The sequence below is a fragment of the Coloeus monedula genome (genome assembly GCF_965178545.1).
Source record: "Coloeus monedula genome assembly, chromosome: 1".
Lineage (NCBI taxonomy): Eukaryota > Metazoa > Chordata > Aves > Passeriformes > Corvidae > Coloeus > Coloeus monedula.
In genome coordinates this window covers 96,877,267-96,895,376 of record NC_138781.1, presented here as the reverse complement: position 1 = coordinate 96,895,376, position 18,110 = coordinate 96,877,267, and the positions used below count along the sequence as shown (strand labels likewise).

At 35.9% G+C, this 18,110-nt stretch overlaps 1 protein-coding gene across 1 annotated transcript in view; it reads left to right on the top strand.

Moving 5' to 3' along the window:
• LOC309572992 (dynein axonemal heavy chain 5-like) overlaps positions 1-18,110 on the top strand; it is a gene marked incomplete at both ends in the record, with an annotated part of 150,677 nt that overhangs the window by 24,692 nt on the left and 107,875 nt on the right. Inside the window, 17 exons of the mRNA XM_082281607.1 lie at positions 426-633; positions 1,316-1,403; positions 1,520-1,643; positions 1,760-1,923; positions 3,061-3,153; positions 4,255-4,458; positions 6,316-6,396; positions 6,479-6,883; positions 7,025-7,143; positions 8,827-8,963; positions 10,018-10,180; positions 12,672-12,783; positions 13,103-13,231; positions 14,612-14,811; positions 14,915-15,068; positions 17,314-17,580; positions 17,779-17,907. Coding sequence (XP_082137733.1) covers positions 426-633; positions 1,316-1,403; positions 1,520-1,643; positions 1,760-1,923; positions 3,061-3,153; positions 4,255-4,458; positions 6,316-6,396; positions 6,479-6,883; positions 7,025-7,143; positions 8,827-8,963; positions 10,018-10,180; positions 12,672-12,783; positions 13,103-13,231; positions 14,612-14,811; positions 14,915-15,068; positions 17,314-17,580; positions 17,779-17,907 — 2,777 coding nt within the window. The remainder of the gene's footprint in view (positions 1-425; positions 634-1,315; positions 1,404-1,519; positions 1,644-1,759; positions 1,924-3,060; positions 3,154-4,254; positions 4,459-6,315; positions 6,397-6,478; positions 6,884-7,024; positions 7,144-8,826; positions 8,964-10,017; positions 10,181-12,671; positions 12,784-13,102; positions 13,232-14,611; positions 14,812-14,914; positions 15,069-17,313; positions 17,581-17,778; positions 17,908-18,110) is intronic.

Below are 18,110 nucleotides of genomic sequence, written 5' to 3'. Positions count from 1 at the left end.
TTAACAAGGTTGTAGTCTTGACTGGGGGAATTTTAGCCGTTTAATTTGTAAGTTAATTAAAATTACAAAAGTACTGTGTTTTGGTGCGTGTGTATGTAGGAGGACCAAAATAATTTTTGGGCACTTGTGTCCTCTCTGTTTTCTGTTCTATTTTGTTGATCCTTTTCATTACAATGTTGTTACCAAAAAGAAGAGATATTTTGAAGTATATTGTTCTATTTATTATAAAACAGTTTTACTTAAAGATTCAAAAGTACAGCAAGTCCATCATGTTTCAGGCTTTCATTTCATATTTCATTGCCATTAAATCCTGATTTTATTGTAATACCTGGGAGGAGGCAGAGGTGAGTGGGAGGAAGGGGAGATGAGACTGAAGAGGTCTGTGTTTTGCATTGACTTGTTTTTATTTTGTTATCCTTGTTTAGTTATTCAGAATATTTACAGAACCCTGAGGGAGTTGGACTATGCAGTCAAAGCAGCATCTGATACCCTGGAATGCAGGATTGAAAGAATTCTGAAGGACATGTCAAACACTGCTCTGATAATTTTGCCAGAAGACAAACCTATAGATGTGACTTCATTCTTGGAACAAATAGAAAAGCTTGCTATCTCTACTGCTTCCAAACTGTCTCAGTAGGTTTCTTAATTGCACAGACTTGAAGGTCATTTTTGGGAAGGTTTCTTTACTTACTACTTTTGTATGCATAGAGATTTTACTTTTAAAATGTTATTGTAACAGAGTACTAGTCTAGAGCAAAGTGATAGTCTTAGGATGCTGGGGAGAAGCGACAAAGTATCTTGAACACAGCAGCTGTGAAATAGCACAGTATTTAGCATTTAGCATTTAGCATTTATTTAGCATTTCTTAAATTTTTTCGTATAGTATTCCGACAAGTAGCAAGAAAAGTGGAGATGGATAGGACTTGAAATCTCATCCACATGTTAATTGCTTGTTTCTTAGTATTTCTTTTGCTTTTATTTTACTCATTCTGATTTCACAGATTATCTTACTGCCTCATCACGATAAACCTGTTTTATTAGCTATAGCTGGAAAAAAAGCTTTTTTAAAAAAATTAGTATGAAGTCCAGTTGAATCAGCTATAATAGGATCTGACAAACGGGTTTCTTGTTAGTCAGCATGTTTTAATATCTTAAAATCTTTGTATGCCCAAGCAATGGGAACAAACTGAAAAACATTGAAAGGGCATTTCCCTGCACATAAGTGCAGTGGGACTGGGGGTGTGTGCCTGGGAAATGACAAAGGGTATTCCTTATGTTTGATTCCCCATGGGTGACTGTACGGTTGTTTTTGTAGGCAGAGCCAACAGGTGGAATGCTCTGTGTATGAACTTATAGGTATTCTTGAGCACAGTCTGAAAGCAGATGCTGGAAGAACTCTGGAGGTAAGACCTCTACAATGTAAAAAGTAGCCTTTTACAACCTAGTCAGATACTTGATATTTAATTTATATGCTGGATAATATGATTGTTTTCCTCAGAATTTTCCTTTCACTCTTCAGGATTCCTTTGCCTGTACACATCTTGACATGAAGCAGAAAACACGCTGCCAAGAATGTGTGTCCTGTAGCTACTATAACCTGATGGGACAGCTTTGTCAGAAGAATACTGACTCTTTGATCAGATGTGAGTTTGTCTTTTTCAGATATGGTTAATTTTTTTTAATAAAATGTAAAGATTTTTTTCCCCTCAAGCTTATTGTGGTAAAAAATAATCCTCACTTGAATATTACATTTATTTAGGCACGAAGATTTCTTTAGAGTCTTTAAGACATCGATTGCATGTTATTGACTCCAGATATCAGACAACTAAGTTTGTAGAGGCACACAGGGTTCCTTTGTTCAAAGCTGAAGTTCAACTGGCTATTCCAAATATTGTTTTGAGACCAAGTCTTGAAGATATTCAGGTAACAAAATGATTGCACGTATCAGTCATTTATGATAAAATGTTTATAAATGCATTGTTTTAAAACAATATATGCAAGTATAGTTCTGATATAAGAACTAAAAGAAAGGGGAAGAAAAGGTAAAAAGTCACTTGAGTTCATGATGCCACTGGATGCTAAGGACATGAAGCCATGGATCAGGTTTGTTATGCAGGAACTGCATAAGAAAGAACTGTTTTTCTCAAATCTCAGTAACTCAGTAAATCACAGACCTCTCCTTAGAGGCAAACATTTCAAAATGAGTGAAGAAGTAAAAATGAATGCCATCAATACAGCCTGATTGACTTCCTAGTCTCTTTAAACTTTCAGAACATAAAATCTGTTTTAAGTGTCATTCATAAATCAGCACTCAACAGTAGTGAAATGTAAAGAAGAATATCACCAGCCTGAAGCCCTAAAGTGTGAAAAAATTTAAACACTTTTTAAAACTTATACTAATTCTGCAATATTTGTACACATATATTTCCAATATCCTATGACGTCTGAAATTATTCACAGAGTATTAGTTGTTTATGGTGTTGATTTGTGGACTTTTCACTTAGCATGGTGACTGTCAAAATCAGTAGTTGAATTAGTTCTCAAGTTTCATGTGCAGACTTCACGGTGTTGTCAGTAAGAAATCAGGCCACAAAGTGTGATTTTAAAATATCATACATAGAAACAGTCATCTGAAAATTTATGTAGCTGCCTGTATAGGTTATAGACTATACCATCACAAATTCAGACAAATGTATTCAAGCATTCCAGCGTGAACATGAAAACTATCATTAATACCTCATAACAATGTTTATAACAGTTTTTAAGGGAAGTAGTACCATAACTAAGTTATAATCCCCAATGATTCATGATTACTGTTCATAAAGGCCTCTTACGTTCTTGTCTGAAAATCACATAAAGTTGGAAGGACTGTGATAAAACTTCATGGACTACTTTTTCCCCTTACAAAATGTGGTTTTGGGTGATCCTATGTCATGCTTATTTAGAATATTTCCTTTAAAGATAAAGGTATAATTTTTCAACCTTGGTATTGTTTGGAGGATCATCCCCCACCCACATAATATCTCTGTGAGCTCAAGGTGAATGTTTTGCTTTTTTCAGAGTGCTGTAAACAAAGCAGTAAAGATCATACTGTCAATAGCCAAAGATATTCCCCTGTGGAAATTTGCTTACTTACATCATAAACAGCAGCAGGTGAGTATTTTATTTTGATTATTTAAAAAGATGTGGTATTTTGGTTAACATTTCTTAAGATTATATTCTGTACCAATACTTTCACTTGTTACTTTGTGGATCTTCCTGTGAGTCAAAGCCTAGTTTTTAATCTCTATGCTGAGTAATAAAACATAAGAGTAATAGTTCATAAATCTTGTGTTTGGTAGTTTCTAATATTAAAATCAAAAGTTGCTTTAAAAGAATATTTTAAGTATACTGTTCAAGTATGATGATGATAGTGTAGAACCAACACTATCTGTAAGTACTAACAGCTGAATATATATTATTATCGCTCTTCCCAGGCAACAACTCTTTTAAGTTAAACTGCAAGCCTTCATATGGCACCTATAATACTACAGTTCATACAGTAAAATATTTTAACTGGCATCAAAATTAGCACTAAAACCTTGGGAAGGTCTGAGGTTTAGATAGAAACTGAAATTTGTTAAGGGGCAAAAATGCACAGTACTGGTAATCATATGGCCTTAATTGTCTCATCTGGGAACAACATATGCACATATGCATGTAGGTCTGTGCTGAAAAGTGTCTTGGTAAAAATATTTTATTTTGTTGATATGACATGAAAAACAGATGAGCTCATTTCAGTGAAAAAACCCACATTCAAGTCCTGAAAATAAATAATAATTAAGATTAAAGAAAAAAGAACTAGGAGAATGTGGACTAAACTCTGTTTTGTTAAGCAGAATGTTTGCTTATTTCCAAGCAGCCAACCCTCCACTTCCTCCAGAACTTCCTACAGCCAAGAATGGGTATAGATTGTAATTCTGCACAGAAGAAGGCAGAAAGATCTTAGCAGTTGTGTAGGAGAGAACAGCACAATTGTACTTTTATATGGTGCATATTTGACTGATGTAATTCAGAGATGATTAATATAGAGCTCTGTAAAAATCCAAGCTGAGAACAGGGAGTGTCCCTGTGGATGCTTCTCTGCACTTTCTGTCTGTTCCTAGGAGTAGTTATTATTTGAGCATCACTGAACATTCCATGATTTAAAAATGGAAACAAAACTACAAACAAACTAGTGGATGTATTTCTTTTTTCTTGTTTAATTTATACCAGGTTGAACAAGCTGTTGCTTTAGAGATAGGTGATGAGAACAAACTCACCAGGATGGTGGTGCTGAAACCTTTAGACAAGCAGATCATCGAACATAAGGATGTAAACAAAGTGGTGATCCAACTAAATACAATTATTTTGTCTCTTAAAACTGAAGCACTGAGTCTTCTGAAGACCTTTTCTGAATTTTCAGACATCTGGAACAAGGTTAACTGCATGCTTAATATAATATGTTGCTGTGTTGTAAAATCTAAGTAATTTTTTAAAAAAAGTTATTGGTTGCATAAGTAATCTGTGCTCAGTAGAAATCATTGGTTTCATGGTAGAATCCATACACCTGTAATTCCTCTGTCTGCTTTTATATTGACAAGAACCTGCAAATCTTTACCAATTAAAGCATCTAAGAAAGCAAGCAGAAGAACGCAAAAGAATTAAATGTAGAATTTAATTTAGAATATAAACAAGCTTATGCTTTCATATGCTCATACATCTTTTTCGCAGCATCTTGTCTGCATGTGTTATGAAAAAGAATAGTGGAGCAATCTCTTAGAAATTGGAGACTACAAAGCTATTCCTGAGTATTAAACTGACCAGTTCTTCTCAAGCAACCACTGCTGAAATATTCTTTTCTATTTTTTCACAAAAAAAGGGATAACCTATATCTAGGAAATCTTTCAGCAATAAGGATTCAAAAGCGGAAGTGAATCTGGGCTGATGCAGTTATCTTCATTAGGAAGTGGGTCTAGTCACATAGATGGTAAAGCTCTGAGGAGTGTTTTGTCAAGAGATTCATCATGAAATAAAACTTTGTGTACATTCTGACTAGTGAAATTCAACTCTGTGAATGGACAACTTTGATCTTACCTAAGATAGGTCTTACCTATCAAAGGTGCTTTAATCAGGCCAAGAAACAAGCAATCAAAACAGGAGTAGTCCTATCTTTGTAACTGCTCCCTATTTTTAGCTTCCCTTTCCTAAATCAACCCTTAAGTGACTCCGTTCAAACAGCTGACTCTTCTGTCCAGGCTGAGAGAGGGCATTTTCACATCTTCATGGCTTCTGAGGTTCCAAAGCTTTATGCTCAGTTTGGCTGAGATACTGCTTGAGCTAAGCACATATTGGTAGTGTGTCATTTCAGCCAGACAAGACACAGTCAGGTTGGGTGATGCAGTAGAATGATGTTTCTTTTTTACTAAAATCTTGTAAAATAGTCAATTAACCTGCTCCTTAAACCTAAATTCCTCAGGAGCTGGCACTGTTCCCCCCATTTTTATAATCTCTCTTGGACCACTGGGAGCTGTTACTGGTAACTCATTATTGGCCAGAGAGGTGCAAAGAGATTCTCAGGGATCTCACAGTGCAGACTGCAGGGGAACGTTGCTGAGACAGGTGAAGATCATTTGTCTGCAATTGAACTGAGAATCTTGCACGTTTGTTGAACTGGTGACATTGATTTCTCACCTCTGCAGAGACTGGCCTACCTAATGAAAAGGAAGGATGCTCAGTGCTCTATTGCCTATAAACAATCTTTAACAAGCTAAATGCCCTCTCTCCCCTTAGATCTCTCCTTCCCTGCCAAACTGTTTTCTTCAAATGGCCAGGAGGCCATCTGTACCTAGAAACTGCAGTTTGATACTGCTATTTCAGGAAGAGTGAAGATGACTGAGTACAATTCCTCCCATTTAAATACCTGTTAGAGGATGTGAACTGCTTTTATGGGGTTGCAGGCAGAACGGAGACTAGGAACGAAATATTTCCAGCAAAATTTTAGCAGCTACATTGTAAATTTTGTAGTAACATTTGGATGGATAAGGGATATCCTGACCTGTGTCAGTATTTGAGTTACAGATTTCAAGTTCTTTAAGATTATTATACAAAAAATAAGAGTCAGGTAAGGCAGATCAAGTAAAGTTATTTGTCCTTATACTAATTGATGCTTATATTTTAAGTTCTTTTAGAGAGGGAACATTTTGTGTTTGTGTAACACATCAGGCAGCTGTGTGCCCTGTAGGTTGTTATAATACCAATGCTAAATAGTAATGAAAATAAACTTCTTTTAAGTAGGATCCAGAAGAAAAAGTGAAGGAATTTATAGATACTAAACAAACAATGGCTGAATTCCAATCTCAAATCAGATACTTTTCTGTAAGTATTTATCTTTAATAAAAATGAACTGTTGAGATAAATTTTAGTGAAATTAAATGCTGAAAGCTTGTATTTGTCTTAGCAATTAGAAATGCAAATCAGAGAACTGCCCAATCATTGTGCACTGCAATCAGTGGAAGTTGCAACAGAGTCATTGAAAATAGCTTTAATTCAGGAATGCCGCTCAAGACAAAGAACATTTGGATTATCTTTAAATAAAAAGTCTGCCACAGATGTGGGCAAAATTTATTCATTCATCGAAAATGTTAGCAAGAGGTTAAGCAGACCTATCCATAACCTTGGTGATGTACGGGAAGCAATGGAAGCACTGAAGGAGATTCGAGAGAATGAGATTAAAATTGACAGGACAGTTGGACATATAGAAGAATCTTATTCTGTGCTTCATAAATATAATCTGCTCTTTCAAGATGAAAATACAGAAAGAGGTGATGGATTGGCCTATGCCTGGAAGAACCTAAACACACAGGTATTGTAGTTGTATTATTTCTCAAATCATTTTTATCAGCCCTCTTAATGTTGAAATGATAGACCGAACCTCTTTTCCTAATTAATTTTTTTGTTTCCTGCATTCATTCTTTTGTGCCTGTTTTTTCCTCTTTGCCTATAGGCACAACAGGTTGAGGACTTGCTGCTGAAGGTACAGCCCAACATGAAAACAGATTTACTGAGAGGTATTCAAAAATTCCAGATTGATACTGCAGGATTTTATAAAGAATATGATGAAAAGTAGGTGACCTGTGTTGCAATGGAATTATGCTTCATTAGTGATTGTTTGAAAATGGTGTATCTAAAGGGCTTCAGAAAATAAACACAGCACAGCATCACTGTATATATTACATCTGAAAAAAGGCCTAATTTCAGATCAATATAAAATGAGCATACAGTCTTACTGTCAAAGATTCATTCCTGTAACTTCGGTGCTGGAGTCAGGGAAATTCCATAAGAGTTAATAAGTTGGGGAAAAAAAATAAACCAAATTCTCAATCCACATCAAAATGTAAAGTGCTTTTTTTGAGTCTTAACAAAGCACTTCAGGAGAGATTTAACAGTAAGTATTAAAGCAGTGTCTTGGATGTAACTGGAGATTCCAGTTCCAGGTATTTTTAAATTCACTGAGTCTTACTCAACCTTACTTTTAAACTTGCTTTATCACTTTTGAAAATGTAAATTGTGAGATATGTGTGGTTCATTGGACACTCCTACTACAGTAGCAACATGGAAAGAAAGACAGGATTTGGCTCGCTGTGGTCTGTTACAGCTCTAGGACAATACCTAGCCTTTGAGGGCTTCCCTCTTGCTTTGGTGACAGAGGACTCCTAGGCAGCACTACTGAGAGGCCTCAGCAAGGCTGACACCACGTCCTGTGGGATCTGCTTTTGAATTGAGGCTTCACTGCTTGGTCCCTGTCTGCAGCTCCAGCTCTGCCAGAGCTATGCCTGTGCCTGTCCATGGACCCTGCTGAGCTGAACATGGATCCCAACGCACAGACTCACTCCTGAGGGTGACCTCAGAGCAGCCCGGTTCCCACTGGACTGTGTCTCATCCTGGTTACCTTCTCTAGACCTGCCCCTGACCCTGATTTACTGACTCACCTTCCATGCTTGACCTTGGTCCTGTGTAATTACTGTGTGGACTTGTTAAAGACCTGGACTATCATTTGAAGCTGATCACAACCCCGAGGGCCCTGCTTTTCCTACTCAGGTTCTATGGGATCCTGCCTTGGCTGCCTTTGCTGACTGTGTTTCCACTTTCATCTCCTGGTCCCATTTTCCTTTCCAAGCAGCCAGCCTGCTCCACTTTCTGCCCATCTGCCTGAATTTCTTTCTAGAAATAACCATGGCACAACGGCAGATGACAGAGTTCTCATCCCAAAATATTATTATGTGGCCAAGAAGTGGTCCCAGGTGTGAGATCTGGGAATTGCAGCCTGTCCTACAGCTGATCTCTCATTAGGGAAAATGACATCTTTTTCTCATATTTTTCTGACTACTTAATTATGGTTCCAGTGCCAACTACGCAGTTTTCACTCCTGATTTATATACCTGATATCTTTCCCTTTTAAAAATATAAATGAAAATAGTTATTAAAATGTATTTTATAGGAGAAACAGGAAATAACAAAGATAAAACATTTGTAGATCATTTTTAGCTGTTTGTAATGTTTATGGTAACAGAGATGAATTTTTTTATTAGAAAATAAATTGGGCTTTCTTTCAGGGACTATTGAATATGTGACCTTGGTACACTGATTATGTGCTGCATTTTCTCTTTTAGTGTCTTGTGAAAGTTTGTAGAAAGAATGCTTAAAACTATTAAATAGTGTTCAGTTAGTATGGTCTGGGTTCTGTTGTGCTTCTTTGTGAAACCTGTAGGGTTGATAATTTCACTGAATTTGTTTTGGTTTTAACAGGGGCCCCAGTGAGGAGAATATTCCTCCCCATGAAGCAAGTGACAGATTACAGATCTTTGAAGCCAAATTTAATGAACTATGGAGGAAGTATCTCTCTCTTTCTGGTGGGGAAGAATTATTTGGTCTTCCCATCACAGGTAGTTTCTCAGGGGATAAGGATACCTGTTTCTAGGCTATTAAATTTTTCTTGTGATTCCTGCTGAATGCATTCAGTGCTGGATTCATTGCAGAAAAATTCCTTGCAGTAAATTATTACTGTCTTTCCTATGAAAAGCAGCTGTGTGAAACTGGCTCTCAGTGTGCACATACATAAACATCAGGTGTAAAAATACTGCTCTGCACTGCTCTGTGTGTCTTGGGGTCCAGATGCTTAGTTCTCTTGCTTTTTCTCTTCAGAGCTAAGCACATCTTCTGCCAGTATTCTGCTCCATACAAATTTGGGAAACTTGTTGCCAAAGTACTCAAATTGTCCCTGCTCCAGGTGCATAATGAATTCCCTCGGGCTGTGCAACTGATCTGTAATGTCCTTATGTCTCCTAGTCAGACACAGTTCCTTTGGAAGACTGTGGTGTGAACTAAAGTTACAGCAGGATGTATGATAAGCACTTTAATTTGTGCATACTAAATTGAGTATATTTTCCTGGCTGAGGACATATGCAGTAATCCAAATATATTTAACCAGGAATTCCAAAAGATATGAGAGAAAGTAAATAAAACATTTCCGTTAAGGATGCCCATTTTAAATACTTTTATTGTCTAATATAGTCTATATATCTCATTTGAAAGCACACCCCTTATCCCCAAATTCTGCCTCTTAAGTAAATAGTGTAAATTGACATAGGGGATATTTTAGTTCTTGTCTAAAATAGTGTTGTGTTCCTTTGCCATTTCATCCACTTTTTCAACATTGTTTCCCTCACTTATAAGATTACATCTACTGCTATAGAAGAATATTTATTTTAAAAAAAATCAACGATCTACACAATTACTGTGCATCAAAATCTGATATTCTTACATAATTTAACTGGAAAAGTTTGTCTTGTTAGACACTATCTAGAAAACTGCAAGTCTGATTTCATCAATATATTAAATAACATTATTAGAAGTGTGTTGATTCTTATGTTCATGAATACATTTGACATGAATACCTAATTAACAGGCACAAATTTCCAATTTTACCATTTGAAACAGAGTATCCTGAACTTCACAAAATTAAACGTGAACTTTCGTTGCTTCAGAAACTTTACAGTCTTTATAATACAGTTACTGCTAGTATCGACGGGTACAATGAAATGCTTTGGAATGATTTAAATATTGAAAAAATTAACAGTGAACTTCTGGATTTTCAAAGCAAGTAAGTTGTTTTCTGTCGAAGTGCATGCAATTTTTATTTCTAGCTCTGTTTTTTAATTAGCTTGTGAAAATTGCTCAGAGTGGCCAAAGAATGTTGGTGCATCTCAAGCTCAGACTTACTCAAGTGTTGGGCACAGCTGCACTGTGGTGCAACATGCAGCTGGTTCATGAGTCACTTCAGGCTTGTTGAGGTATATTGACATGGTAGGCTATAGCTTATTTAATAAATAAAGTGCACAAACCTGTGTCAAGGTGGTTGTAAGTATAAATAACTTTCATAGCTGATCTTATACAGTACCTTCTCCGTGATTTAGTTTACAGCTAATTAACTGTTAGTCTATGATATTAGGTGGGATTTTGAACCTACTGTTTACTTCTGCACATTTGTCTAAATTGTAATTGTTATTTCAGGAAGGGTAGCTAGCCACACTAAATTCTGAGGGGTTATTTATGAGGTTTGAGAGCAATAATGCTTTCCACAAAAAACTGACTGAACTTTTAGTCAATTATTTGAAAAAAACCCACCAAACAACCTCTTAAAAAATCAGAATAGTAAAAATTAATGTATGTGAAATATATATATAAAATATATACTTCTGCATTTGGAAAATTCAAGTCTTCATCTCATTTCAGGAGAATTTTGGAATCTGCATCATGATTTTTTTCTGTAGTTAATTATATTTTACAAGCTGTAGGACTTTTTATGCTTCCTTCTCCAGAACCCTGAAGGAAGCCATTGCACGGCAGTAGTTTTCATTTATGTGTTTCTCTTTGAACTTCATGTGTGACATTTTTGTTTTTCCTCTCAAGTGTCAAGCTATGTTTGGAGCAGGGTGACTACCAGTAGGCAGTAAATGTTTGGGTTTTTTTTGCAATAAATGTCTAACCCGGTACTATCCTTCTTTTGGCAGTCTGCTAGCATTATTGCATCGAGCAATGCTCTTTTAAGCCAGAGAAATTGAAACAATGTACAGAGGGTACTCACAGAAATAGCTGAGATGGTATGCTGTGTTATGAAAGAAGCAGGAATGCTGGAAGTGCAATTACTGCTTTAGACTAATTGTAAAGATCTGCATAGTTCTTTAATGTAATTTTGTTTTGCTACCCCTTGTAACAATAGTAATATAATAGAAAACGTCTAATCATGGAAAAAAAAATTTTAAGAAAAAAATAACTGTAGGTAAAAATAAATCCAATTAGAAAGAGATAAGAAGGACAAATATTTAGAGAGCATTATAGAAGTTTATAATAACAGTTGGAGAGAAGTTTCCCTTTATATTTTACTGTAATACAGTGTAAAGAGAATGTCCAGTAAGTTTAGGACAGAAATGTAAACCTGATCAACGGAGTAGTTTTTTAACATAGTGTGCAGCTCATGGAATTTCCTTTTAGAAGATATTACTGAGACTAAGGCAAAAGAAAAAGTTATTAGAATAAAAAAAAAATAGCCATTTTCATTACCAAGTTAAGAGATCCCATTTCTAATAGCCATCCCCAGAGAAGTTTATTAGGATTGTTCCTGCTGAGCCTCAGGATAGAAGTTGTCAGGAACTGCCCCTTAAAGCCTTCTTGATACAAGACAGAGTATAAATTTTCCATTCTGCAGTGTTTTTCTCTGGCATATTTAATGCTATCTACTGTTGGATTCAAGATGAAGGGCTATAGCAGTTATTGTAGTGCCATGACAGTGTGCATATGTTCATCTGCCTCTTACTAGCAAGCAGTGAAGAGTTTGCACATGCTCCAGCATTGTGTGACAGATCTGTCTGATTTTGAACTGTGAAAACCGAAGATTTTTTTGGAAGGAATTTGTCATTATGGGCAGGTTTTATGCAGCTTTTAGTTTCTGGAATTGAGCTGTAAGAGAACTGCTGTCAGTCTTCGGTCCATAGCTTTGGCAGACAAAAATTGGCATGACTGGTTTAGAAGCAAGAGGAGCTGTGACAATTCACAGTGCAAGAGGTTCTTTATTTTTAATTTCTTTTCATCTTAAATTGTGCATAAAGTAAAAAATTTTGCTTTGAATATCTTTCATACAAACCAGGTATGAATTAAGACTTTTTTGATTGAAGCAGAAGTGTTCTTCTCTTTGAAAGCAGACTAGTTTTAGTTTAGGATATACTTTATTTTGCTTGGAAAAGTTATGTTTAATCCTTTTACTGCTTTTCAAAATCAGGTGCACTTTCAAATTTTACTAAAACAGTGACACTGCAGGAACTTAATTTCAGATATGGGTTTGTACATGAAATTAACTTCCTTTAATTCAAACTGAAATAGGATCCAAACCATTCTGGTGTAATTTGTGCTGTCTTTAGCAGTGTTTCATGCCTGCAGTCACAAATGACCCACCATACATAATATTGCCAGCTTGCAACTGGATTTTTATTTAGAGTCTACTGGTCAACTCATTGAAAAATGGCAATATATTGTACTATTAAGTGCTGAATGGTGATTAATAAAATATTTTTTCTTTCTTTTTGTGCTTTTTAAAGAATCCGAAAGTTGCCAAAAGCATTGAAGGAATGGCAAGCTTTTCAAGACCTAAAAAAAAAAATTGATGACTTCACTGAGACCTGTCCTTTGCTTGAAATGATGAAAAACAAAGTATGTTCAGCATAATAATTTGGAGATAAGAGTCTCTTGAGAAACTCTAGTGAAGGCCATGCTATATGACTATAAGATGCTTTCCGTAATTCTTTTTTATAGATAAAAGCAGCTGTATTTTTAGCAAAAAATCTAGTTAGGCTTAGTTATAGAAAAATAAAAGACTTTGTAATGTGATTAGAAGAACTACTAATGCTTTCAATGGAATGAAAATCAAGACTCTCCTATTTGTTTAACAGATGCAGTGCGAAAGTATGTGATCATTCTAGTCCTAAAATTAATGCAATGTTAAAAACCCCATCCCTATGGACTTTTCTAGGCAATGTTGCCAAGACACTGGGAAAGAATTGAACAAGTAACTGGGCATCACTTTGATGTTGACTCTGAAAATTTTGCTTTAAAAAACGTAGTGGACGCCCCTTTATTAAAACATAAAGAAGATATTGAGGTACATGTATTTTCCTGTTTTGTTTTGTTTGTTTGGGGTTTTTTTTGGTAATTATTAACTTGTGATCTGGGAGTCTGTGCTTTTGAAATCCTATTTCTAGTCAGCTTTGTAGCATTAAAAAAAAAAAGGTTTAGTTGAAGAATTCCTTTGAAAAAGTGGGGTTTGGTATTGGCACTGATGGTTAGTTTATTTCCCTTTTATTTAGGAGAAGATTTAAATATGTACACAGTATTACACTAATCCTTCCATAGGAGGACTTCTGTTGGTTTAAGAGTAGTGTGATTCTGTCATGCTTCTTATTTAGGGTCTGCCTGCTTATATATTCTTTTCTTCCCTTTAAATTTGTAACCAGAGAGAAGAAAATAGTTGATGTAAGATTGATCCTGTTAAATGCTAAAAATCCTTGGAACACAGTAGAAGTGGAGGATATGGGAATAAAGGAGAATGAGGTTGTTTTGTATTTCAAAAGTGACTCTTCACAAGAGCACAGATAGATGGGAAGGCATAGGGAGTGTGCACAAGCTACAAAGCTATTGTCTCCTCAGTTTTGGGGACAGTAGTTATCTAGCAAGTGCCTTAGCTTCATGCTTGTTACCTTTTACAAGAACAAAGCATAGCTAAAACTAAAGAAATAAAACCCCAACAGTTTCTAACATCAGTTCTGTGGTCACTTAGCTAAATCTGCATTCCTTCTATAGTAGTGACCTGTTTTGTCTTGTTCCACAAATGAGCATTTTTAAGGGAAAACCATGAAATCAAACCTCTGCTGTACCCAATTCCCAGAAAAGAATTTAAGCCTTGTGAACGGTTCATAGTTCCAGCCTTACACTCCAGAAAACACTTTAAACCTGTGATAGAATCCGATGTACTCCTGAACCGGAATTTGGGATCCAGTCTGAGTATTTGATCCTTTTCTCTCTGATGCAATAACCAGCTCTATGACAGTCCTGTCCTCACTGTCTTCAAGAAGTAGCAGACTGTTATGTTGTCTCTCTACATGCTGTTCTGGGAATATTTATTGGTTTTGACTGGTAATGTTTATTTTCTTTAAACCCCTCTGCCAGTTTATTTGATTTCAAATATTAATATGTACCGAGAGGAAAAATCTTCCTGCAGATTCACTGACTCAGTGAATTTCATGTGTATAAGGTGCTAGTAGTAGTGAAGACGGAGTATAGCCCATAAAATGTACCTGTTACAAGTAGTACTAGAATATAATCTTGTTTGAAATATAGTGACTTTGAGGTGTTTTGATGTGTATTTTCATTAGCTTGAACTCACACTGAGATCTGGATCAAGCCAATACATTTTAATAGTCTTTATAAGTGTGCTTTATAATAGTCTTAGAGGAATGTAATTTACTATTTTAATTTTATGCAGGATATCTGCATCGGTGCTGTCAAAGAAAAGGATATTGAAGCAAAATTGCAGCATGTCATCAGTGAATGGAATGCTCATACTTTCAGTTTTGGCCAATTCAAAACTCGAGGAGAGCTTCTTCTGAAAGGAACAGATATATCAGAGAAAGTAGCTTTGGTGGAAGACAGCCTCATGATACTGGGGTCACTCATGATCAACCGGTACAAGACGACGTAGTAAATGCATATATTGTGTAAATCTAATCACCTCCCAGAGAAAACAATTATCATCTTCAGTTCTTCCCTTTGATTCATGTTCATGCAGGTATAATGCACCATTTAAGCCCACTATACAACAATGGGTTCAGAAGCTGACCAATACTGCAGAGATAATTGAAAACTGGCTTACTGTACAAAACCTCTGGATTTACCTTGAAGCTGTGTTCGTTGGTGGAGACATTGCAAAACAATTACCTCAGGTATATTGCTTTATAATAACAATATATTGTACCAGGAAATTAGCCACATCATGGGTGGTTTTTTTGCCTGCATAGTTTATTTGAGTGCATATAATTCATGTAAGATTTGTGGGCTGTGCATAGGCAATTCAGAAGAAGCTTTGCCAAACTAGAATCTGTCTAGTTAAATTGCTTAGAACTTGGTGAAACCTACAGGAACACAACTGTTTGTAATTCAAGCTCAAATGTTCCTGCTTGCAATATTAGTGGGTTAGTACACTTAATGGCACGAAACTGATTTATTGCTTTTGCCATATGTACAAATATCTCTTTCTTCCCGTGTGCACACGTTTATAGGCTGTAAGCTGTAATAATGGAATGACAGATTTTGTATATGAATTCTGTACTTGCTAGGACTCAGTTTAATGAAGTCCCACAGAGAGATGCTGCCAGGCTTGGGAACTGTATGTGTGCTAATCTGTGTGAACCATTGCAACCTCTTCAAAAGGCAGTGATGACCTTTCAAGGCAGCAGCAGCACAAGAGTTAAGGAATGAACTGAGCAGGAGAGAAATAGCAGAAAAAAATCATTCTTTTTGCTGTGTCTGCTAATGAGGGGTTTTCAGGTAGTTCTAATACACCACAGTTCAGTTGCTCTGGATCAAATGGTAACTTAACAAAACAGCTATTAACGGGAAATTATTAGATATTAATTTATTTCAGGCCACATATTTTGTAATTGAAGCCTTGCAACAACCCAAATTAAGATTAATTTTTGTAAGTTAAATAAAGCTTTCTTAATTGTTGTTTAGATAACAATTTTTTTTTTTTTTTTAGTTCATGAGATATATTTATGTAGTTAATGTTTATAAGAGAGTTAATAAACAGCTTTTGCAGATTAAAAAAAGCTGCTAAAGCTACTTCTTCCAAGGATGACAGATACGTGAACCAATGTTCTGGAAAAAACAAATGTAGTGACTGTTTTTAAAGAAGGAGGAGAAGGAACAGCTTGGTGGAGGAGTAATGGGGAGTGGGGCTTAATTGCAATTTCTGGATGAATACTGCAACAAGTAACTGTTAGCATCTGGAAATTAGCAAGGAGATTAATAATGTTCATTCAACGTGAATTTGTTAGGAGCAAAACGTTGAACAAATCTAATTTATTTTTAGGGTGGGCAAGGGGCTTTGTGGATAGAGGAAAAACACTAATTGCCATACATTGTGGCAGGCTTTTGCCATTGTCTCTGATAGTACTACCAGAAAATGAATTTTAGCTTGCTGGTTTGTAAAATGCAGAAGAGTGGAATGCATAAGCATCAATAACTAATAACTAGAATATTGTACCTGGTTTTGGCCAAAGAAACACACAGACAAATTTGAGAGAGCACAGAAGAGGGTGGTAAGAATGAGGAACTATCCAGGAAGGATGAGGCACAATAAAAGATGCAACAAACTAGACTTGTTTGGCTTGAGGAAAAGGAAAAACTGAAGAGAAGATGTGATAAGCTTTTTTAAATATAAGGGTTGTTCTCAAAAGGAAGAAAAAACCCATGTTCTCAGTGTCTGATTCAGTTTAGATATTAAAAGAGAGTCACCAGTGTCAAAGATTGCCTGGACAGGCTTCTAAATCTCCGTCACTGAGCATCACTAAACACGAGACAGATAGATATTTTGGGTATGATCCTGCCTTGTGACAGACAAATTGCTTTGGATCTTCTTCTAGCTCTCAGACGATTTATGATTTCATTAACATTTAATTTGTTTTAGGTGAAGAAAGAGTTTTTAATGTAAATATACCCAGTGTATAAAAATATTTTTCAGCTCCCAGACTGAGATTTTTTCTCTGTTCACCTACAACACTTGTAATGTACAAATGTAGCAGGTTCAGACTGTGTATACTGGTTTTGTTCCTCAAGTATTGCTGCTAACAGCTTACATTACTTTGTGTATTGCTGTTAGGAAGGCTATAATTTCTGAGGAAGCTGCTTTTTGAGTTTTCTCATGTGTGTTGGAATCCTTTTATGTGGACAATTTTGGTGCCCAACATGAAGTAAAACATTTCCGGAGCTTTCCCATTGTACTCTTTCTCCTGCAATTTGAAATCTGGTCAATAATAAGCATGCCTGTAAATATTCATATGTTAGTCCTGCAAAGAAGACTTGAACAGCAAGGGCAATATTAAGCTGCTACCTTGTCTGACAGAATTATTTAATTTTTAGAATATGAAAAACAAGAAGAAAAGCTAATGCATTTATCGTGTATTTCAGGAAGCCAGAAGATTTCAGAACATTGATAAATCGTGGCAGAGAATTATGCAGAGAGCCCATGAAACATCAAACATTGTGCAGTGCTGTGTTGGAGATGAGACTTTGGCACAGCTGTTACCACATTTGCTGGAACAGTTGGAAATCTGTCAGAAATCACTGACTGGCTATTTGGAAAAAAAGCGGTTAATATTTCCAAGATTTTTTTTTGTATCTGACCCTGCTCTTCTGGAAATCCTTGGTCAAGCATCTGATTCTCACACTATTCAGGTACAAGTAATATAGCAATAGTGTTCTTATGGTCGATATTACTAAGTGAGGACCATGGAGGATTTTGTTGTTTATTTGAGAGAATTTCTTTTACTTATGGAAAGATTTATGGACTATTCTAATACAGCATTTAAAGACCAAGTGGCAGTGCCATATCAGATCAGTTTATGGAGGTTTTTTTTTCTGATTCTCTTGTAGGCACATTTATTAAGTTTGTTTGACAATGTTAACCGAGTGGGATTTCATGAAAAAAACTACGACCAGATTTTACTGTTTGAATCTCAAGAAGGAGAACAGGTCAATATTATTGAACCAGTTTTAGCTCAGGTATGAAAGTATATATTGCAGTTTTTCATTACTTGATTTAAAGTAGATTTATGTTTTAGAGGCCAACAGTATTGCATCATGCTGTTATTTGACTAGCTGAATGAAAACCTCCCAATGTGAACAGCAAGAGCAAAAAGTAGAAAGGACAGGACATTTGTGCCAGTTTGTAACGATTGCTTTACCTGTTTTCTCAGCAGTAGTGC